This window comes from Budorcas taxicolor, chromosome X, assembly GCF_023091745.1.
Source record: "Budorcas taxicolor isolate Tak-1 chromosome X, Takin1.1, whole genome shotgun sequence".
Lineage (NCBI taxonomy): Eukaryota > Metazoa > Chordata > Mammalia > Artiodactyla > Bovidae > Budorcas > Budorcas taxicolor.
The window spans coordinates 15,324,737-15,333,012 of record NC_068935.1 but is presented as its reverse complement, the minus strand read 5'-3'; the positions used below and the strand labels follow the sequence as shown (position 1 = coordinate 15,333,012).

General features: G+C 40.3%; 1 protein-coding gene across 1 annotated transcript in view; it reads right to left on the bottom strand.

The window, feature by feature from the left end:
• Positions 1 to 7,691: 7,691 nt before the first annotated feature.
• DNAAF6 (dynein axonemal assembly factor 6) overlaps positions 7,692 to 8,276 on the bottom strand; it is a 46,830-nt gene continuing 46,245 nt past the window's right edge. The window contains exon 7 of the mRNA XM_052663452.1: positions 7,692 to 7,821. Coding sequence (XP_052519412.1) covers positions 7,692 to 7,821 — 130 coding nt within the window. The remainder of the gene's footprint in view (positions 7,822 to 8,276) is intronic.

The window sequence follows — 8,276 nt, the reverse complement described above, 5'->3', positions numbered from 1 at the left end:
GACTTTATTCAGATTCCTCCACTGCCTTTTAGTACAAGGATTGCAAATTAAAAAATGGAGGATGTAGAGGAAGAAGGACTACATGAAGTTGTCTAGGGCCAAAGGCATTGAGTAAAAGGGAGCAAACTGAGCCCCAAATTCATGATAGGCCCTGTATAGTGCCTCTTCCTAATTGGCTTCTGGGGAGTGTGCCTTTTTGTTACTGGTCTTTTGGGGATGATGCTTTTGGGGGGCTTTTTGGTCAATGCATGAGGCAGGGTAGCTTTTTCTTATCTGCATGAAGATTCTATGTTAACCTTGACCTTGCCTTTCTCTGTGTCCTCTCAGTTATTCATTAAGGTTGTAAACAAAAAAATTACCTTTGCCCTTACTACCTATCTGTTCAACTCCCTCCACCTCATACCACTACTGAATGTGGAAATATTCAGCCAGTATATTTTGATTAAAACCCTGCTTAGGTTGGAAGGTGATATGGTCCTTTTCAACGTGCAGGATGAAACAAACAAAACAATACATAGTCAGGATGAGGAGAAAAAGTTGCTTTTCAGCACCTCTCTAGTTGAGTGTTTATAATGAGGCTTCTTAAATTTGTACTAGTGTTAATTCAGTGTAATACTTATTCATACATATGTGAATGCATTTTAAAGCCAAATAGAAACATTGAAAAATTATCGTCAGAAGAGTTGACTAAAAGTGCATTGCAACTCAAATTGTTACTGTAATATATTACAAATCATCAACTGTTCTTCTAACAGCATAATTCATGGGTGATTTCATGGTAAAATTAAATGGGAGAAGCCAGAGTGTGACAGTGAATGTTTTAAATGTATCTTATAAAGCTCAACTCTAGTATTAGGAGGCTGAAATTTAATTGTTCTAAAATAAACTTCTAATGGATATAGTTTAAAAGTAGAAGATGAAGCCTTAAAATCACCAAAATAAAATGGACAATCTGTCCACAAAAACGACACATAACAATGACAACTTTCTACTAAAATACTAAAAATTAAAAGATAAAGAATATTCTGGGGGAAATAGGTGATACAGTGGTAAAGAATCCACCTGCCAGTGCAGGAGATGCAAGAGATGCAAGTTCAATCCCTGGGTTGGGAAGATCCCCTGGAGTAGAAAATGGCAACCCACTCCAGTATTCTTCCCTGGAAAGTCCCATGGACAGAGGACTTGGCAGGCTACAGTCCATGGAGTCTTGAAGAGTCAGGCATGACTGAGTGACTGAACATGCACGCACTTTGTAAAACAACCAAATTTGGCTGTGTTGGGTCTTAGTTGCAGCATTCGGGATCTTAGTCCCCGAGTCGGGGGGACTGTGCCCACTGCATTGGGAGTATGGAGTCTTAGCCATTGGGCCACCACAGAGTGTGAGAAAGTCTTTCAGTCGTGTCCAACTCTTTGCAACCCCATGCACTATACAGTCCATGGAGTTCTCCAGGCCAGAATACAGGAGTGGGTAGCTTTTCCCTTCAACAGGGGATCTTCCCAACCCAGGGATGGAACCCAGGTCTCCCACATGGGATGGAACCCAGGTCTCCCACATGGGATGGAACCCAGGTCTCCCACATTGCAGGCAGATTCTTTACCAGATAAGCCACCACCAGGGAAATCTCTTGATATTTTTAAAATATAAGAAATTTTACAAATCAATAAGAAAAAGTTAAATAGTCTAATAGTAAAATGATTGAAAGAAAAACAGTCCTCAAAAGCAAGAACATAAACAGCCAATAAATGTTATGAAACACTGTTCAAACTCACTAGTATGTTTGTAGTGTAAATGCCCAACAATTAGCTTTTTTGATTGTAATGTGTGCTTGATGTTAAGCTTTCAATTGCTGTGGCATCCATTTCAAAGATATCCATCTTCAATAAACACAATGCCAGCTCCACGAGTAGATAAAGAGCCAGGCCACCCCACCTATGAAGTTCTCAATTTAGAAAGCCCTGAGTGACCTAGATAACTGATCGCTTACATTTCCTTTACTGTGCTTTAATTCTTGCTCTCATATTTACCAGTGAAGGGTGAATCAAGGGGAACCTTGGGCACTTCATCCTTTAACCCAGCAAAGGCAGAATCCCAGTTCCACACACTCTGTTTTTACCCATGACTTCTCTCTGTGGCCCTTGGACATGCTGTGTACTGTCCAGAACCTTGTAACCTTGTCTAGAACATAAGTAACATACCTTGTTTTTTCAAAGTTCCCTGATGGTTGTGGCAGAAGTGTGTCTTGCAATTATAATAACAACTTTGGCTCCAGTTGGGGAATTCTCTGGGGCTTTCCTGGTGGCTCAGGGTAAAGAATCCACCTGCAATACAGGAGATACAGGAGACACAGGTTCTATCTCTGGGTCAGGAAGATCCCCTGGAGGAGGGCATGGCAACCCACTACAGTATTCTTGCCTGGAGAATCCCATGGACAGAAGAGCCTGGCGGGCTACAGTCCATGGGGTTGCAAACAATCAGAAATGAATGAAATGACAACACACGCACTGGGAACCGTCTATTGGGCCTCCTCACAGGTAATACAGGCCCAGGTGAGTGCCACAGGCATCACTAGCAATAGGTGGAAAAAAACACAAAACAATGTCAAAGAAGGCCATTTGTGAAAGTGACATGATGCTATTTTTCCTTATTAAACTGGAAATGATGAAAAGGCATGATGATTCTTCAGGATTTCTTAGAATGTAGGGAAGTTCAGTTCAGTTCAGTTCAATTCAGTCACTCAGTCGTGTCCGACTCTTCGCGACCCCATGAATCGCAGCACGCCAGGCCTCCCTGTTCATCACCAACTCCCGGAGTTCACTCAGACTCACGTCCATCAAGTCCGTGATGCCATCCAGCCATCTCATCCTCTGTCTTCCCCTTCTCCTCCTGCCCTCAATCCCTCCCAGCATCAGAGTCTTTTCCAATGAGTCAACTCTTCTCATGAGGTGGCCAAAGTACTGGAGTTTCAGCTTCAGCATCATAACTTCCAAAGAACACCCAGGACTGATCTTCAGAAAGGACTGGTTGGATCTCCTTGCGGTCCAAGGGACTCTCAAGAGTCTTCTCCAACACCACAGTTCCAAAGCATAAATTCTTCGGTGCTCAGCCTTCTTCACAGTCCAACTCTCACATCCATACATGACCACAGGAAAAACCATAGCCTTGACTAGATGGACCTTTGTCGGCAAACTAATGTCTCTGCTTTGGAATATACTATCTACGTTGGTCATAACTTTTCTTCCAAGGAGTAAGCGTCTTTTAATTTCATGGCTGCAGTCACCATCTACAGTGATTTTGGAGCCCCAAAAAATAAAGTTTAACGCTGTTTCCCCATCTATTTCCCATGAAGCGATGGGACCGGATGCCATGATCTTCGTTTTCTGAATGTTAAGCTTTTAGCCAACTTTTTCACTCTCCTCTTTCACTTTCATCAAGAGGCTTTTTGCTCCTCTTCACTTTCTGCCATTAGGGTGGTGTCATCTGCATATCTGAGGTTATTGATATTTCTCCTGACAGTCTTGATTCCAGCTTGTGTTTCTTCCAGTCTAGCGTTTCTCATGATGTACTCTGCATAGAAGTTAAATAAGCAGGGTGACAATATACAGCCTTGACGTACTCCTTTTCCTATTTGGAACCAGTCTGTTGTTCCATGTCCAGTTCTAACTGTTGCTTCCTGACCTGCATACAGATTTCTCAAGAGGCAGGTCAGGTGGTCTGGTATTCCCATCTCTTTCAGAATTTTCCACAGTTTATTGTGATCCACACAGTCAAAGGCTTTGGCATAGTCAATAAAGCAGAAATAGATGTTTTTCTGGAACTCTCTTGCTTTTTCCATGATCCAGCAGATGTTGGCATTTTGATCTCTGGTTCCTCTGCCTTTTGTAAAACCAGCTTGAACATCAGGAAGTTCATGGTTCACATATTGTTGAAGCCTGGCTTGGAGAATTTTGAGCATTACTTTACTAGCATGTGAGATGAGTGCAATTGTGCCGTAGTCAGAGCATTCTTTGGCATTGCCTTTCTTTGGGATTGGAATGAAAACTGACCTTTTCCAGCCCTGTGGCCACTGCTGAGTTTTCCCAATTTGCTGACATATTGAGTGCAGCGCTTTCACAGCATCATCTTTCAGGATTTGAAATAGCTCCACTGGAATTCCATCACCTCCACTAGCTTTGTTTGTAGTGATGCTTTCTAAGGCCCACTTGACTTCACATTCCAGGATGTCTGGCTCTAGATGAGTGATCACACCATCGTGATTATCTGGGTCATGAAGATCTTTTTTGTACCGTTCTTCTGTGTATTCTTATTCATTATTTAATATTCATTCTTTAAAAATACACATGGATCATTTATCACACTCTTTTATCACAATGCAACACAACTGGAATTTCCAGAAACAGATGATAAAAAAGAATGCAGTTGGAAATTAAAAGAAAGTTATAAAACCAGTTTGTGTGTTATTTTCCTATTTGCAGAAAAATAATATCTAGATTATGCATTAGAAAAAAAGGGTTAGAAAGAAGCATTAAAAATGGTTAAGAGTGGTTATTTATGGTTTGTTTGCTTACAGGTGATTTTAATTTTTGCTTTATTTTTTCTTTTTCTAAAAGAAAAATAAAACTTTCTGACCACACCCCCTGTCCCAGGACTAAGGGCTCTCTGCACCAGACCCTGGTCCCGACCTGTGGTGGGAAATTTTTGCTTTATTTTTGAAGAGCTTTTCTGTATTGTTAAAGTTTCCTGCTTGGACTGTGTGCTGCTGCTGCTGCTGCTGCTAAGTCGCTTCAGTCGTGTCCAACTCTGTGCAACTCCATAGACGGCAGCCCACCAGGCTCCCCCATCCCTGGGATTCTCCAGGCAAGAACACTGGAGTGGGTTGCCATTTCCTTCTCCAATGCATGAAAGTGAAAAAAGTGAAGTGGCTCAGTCGTATCTGACTGAGCAGCAGCAGCAGCAGCAGCAGCATCTAGAAGCCCTATTACCTGCCTTCCCTCAACACTCTCTTTGCATGGTTAAATTCTAGGTATTCTCCATGTTTCAGTTGAATATCAAATCTTTTGGGAAGCTTTTTCTTCTCTCCTTTCCCAGACTAGGTTTGGTTTTTCTGATATTCTCAAAAGCACCCTTTCTTTTCCTTCATACTAATAATAAATTTGAAAATGTGTTTATGTGTTTACTTGATTATTGTTGGGTCTCCCTTTCTAAACTACTTGCTCCATGAGGACAATGACCACATCTAGTTTGCTCATTGCTATATGACTAGCATCTAACATAGTGCCCAGCATGTGATAAATGCTAAGTAAATATCTGTTGAAATAATGAATTAATGAGTGCATGAATGAATGAATCTGTACAAAGTTGACCAGAGATTATAAAAACAAAAAGGGAGGTAAAGATCATGAAGGAGAAGGTTAATAATATGCCACAATCCTGGTTTTAACTTCCAGTTCTCTGGGTCATGGCTGAGAGGCCATGAAAAATTCTGAGAAGATAAATTTCCTTTTATCTTCTCTTTATCTACATTTGCTTTAGTGGAGGATTCCTATTTAAAGGAGAAAAGTCCTGTGAATTAGTTTAAAAACAAACAACAATGATAACGAAGTTGTTACTTCTGAAGCCAAAGGCAGTAAAGTAGGATGATTCCTGGATGGGTATAAATTACTGGATCACGTTTCATTGTCTTGAAGCTCTGTTTCATTATAAAACTGATATACTATCACATAACCAAAGCCTGATTCAAATTGACCTGGACATGCTCTATCTTCTCTTCCAGGGACAACTTGTACACATTGTCAGTTTGAATAATAATGGTCTTTGTAATTAGGGCCAGTACACGGGGAAAAAAAAGATACAATTTCCACTGACTCGCTGTTGCTCTCTAGAGAAGAAAATATTGGTTACTGTTTAGGCTTATTCCAGAGTTTAAAGTTTAGGGTGTAATCTTAAATTCTTAAAATACAGTTTTTTAAAAAGATATTATGAAAGCAAAGTAGGACACTCTTGATTCTGTAACATCATGGACTTAAATTCACAGACACTAATTTCCTTTCAGTTAATACCACCCTCAACTCCTGCGTCCACAGAAGAAAGTCATAGTGGTAATTTCAAAGTCAAATTCTCTGCAAGAATTTAGTGTTTTAACACAACCACTTTTCCCAAAATCTCAGTCTTTTCCTTTTACTTGATCTAGTCACAAACTAGATGCTTAGTTGCTGCTGCTGCTGTCACATCAGTAGTGTCTGACTCTGTGCGACCCCATAGACGGCGGCAGCCCACCAGGATTCCCCGTCCCTGGGATTCTGCAGGCAAGAACACTGGAGTGGGTTGCCATTTCCTTCTCCAATGCATGAAAGTGAAAAGTGAAAGTGAAGTCGCTCAGTCGTGTCCGACTCTTAGCGACCCCATGGACTGCAGCCTACCAGGTTCCTCCGTAGTTGTCTGTATAATTAAGCTTAGAAAATATCTGCTTGAGTATTTAGCTCACATCATATCATAATAGCTCACATCTTTCCATTATCTCTTTTCAAAACTTACCCCCAGGTAACTCCAGATTTCTGCAATGATGTGTGAGACCATCACAAAAATTTTAAAATATGATTTATTCATAAATAATTCTAAAATAAACTTATGAGATATAGTACAGAAGAGGCAGGGCACATTGACATAATTCATAAAATAAGTATGTCCAATTATGAATAAATACAGGAAATGAGAGATAATAGTATTTGTAAATGCACCACATTTTCTTTGTGTTCAAGCATCAAGGAATTCAACTACTAAATATAAACACAGTACCCCAAAAGGCATTGTTAATAATTAGTGCACAGAAGGAAAATATTTTAACCTAAATAGATCCAAACACTGAGAACAAGACTGAGGAAGCCAAATAACACTGTGTGTTCAAGAGTATTCCTTATTCAAGTAAAACAAGTTGTTAGTATACGGTGCATCAAACTATTTATGTGTTAGTTATGTGTGTTAGTCGCTCAGTCATGCCCGACTCTTTGTGACCCCAAGGACTGCAGTCCACCAGGCTCCTCTGTCCATGAGATTTTCCAGGCAAGGATACTGGAGTGGGTTGCCATTTCCTTCTCCAGGGGATCTTCCAACCCAGGGATCCAACCCTGGTCTCCTGCACTGCAGGCAGATTCTTTACTGACTGAGCTACAAGGGAAGTCTTATATATTTATAATCCTCTGTTACTTGTATGTTCCTGAACAATAGTGAGAGCCTAAACAAAGAACACTAGAAATCCTTTGATTAAATAAAAAAGGAAACCAATTAAACTTTTCTGGTGATAATAATGACCAATTCCTATGTTACTGATTGTATCATGGTATAATCAAATGGCTTAAGGCCTTTAGACTATTGAAGTAAGTGGACCAACCATTTCATGGTCATATTTCAGTTATTTAATTGACATGTAGCAATCTAACTGGTTAACCTGTAAATTCCATCCAGCTATCACTATAAAAATGGGATAGCTTATTAGTATGAGAAAACACTATTTCCTACTAGATTAATAGAAATGACTGTAAATGATCAGAATAGCACTAGAATTGAATGAATATAAGCCCTTTTTTCAATATGTCAGAATAATAAAGAGAAGACAGAAAACATTAACTAATTTTTTCAAAGTTTTTTATTTTTTAATCAGTGTTATTTGCCACTTTTCATCCTTGTCCATACTGTTTCAGAAGAAATTAACGAAATCCAACTCTCGTTTCATAGTCATAGTGACTTCGAGAGTCTCAGTATCAAGTATATAGCAGGCGTTGGCACTGCTGCAGTCCACAGGATGGGGAAGGGTTACCAGCAGCTTCCTGAAAAACAAAATAAAAACCTAGAACCAGTGACATCAAGAAGATACCACTTTTAATAAAGGCAATGGGAAGCAATATATATCATCACAATGTTAGGAACCAAAAAACTAGACAGTATGAATACTCAATCAAAAATACGCCTGCTGCTGCTGCTGCTAAGTCGCTTCAGTCATGTCCGACTCTGTGCGACCCCATAGACGGCAGCCCATCAGGCTCCTCTGCCCCTGGGGTTCTCCAGGCAAGAACACTGGAGTGGATTGCCATTTCCTTCTCCAAAAATATGCCTAATTAACACAAATAGTATACCATTTTTTTTTTGGCCCTAAAAATCCAAGCAGCGGTTTGGACCACCCCTCAATGCAGGAGACTTAAGAGATTCGGATTTGATCCCTGGGTTGGGAAGATCCCCTGGAGGTGGGCACGGCAACCCACTTCAGTATTCTTGCCTGGAGAAT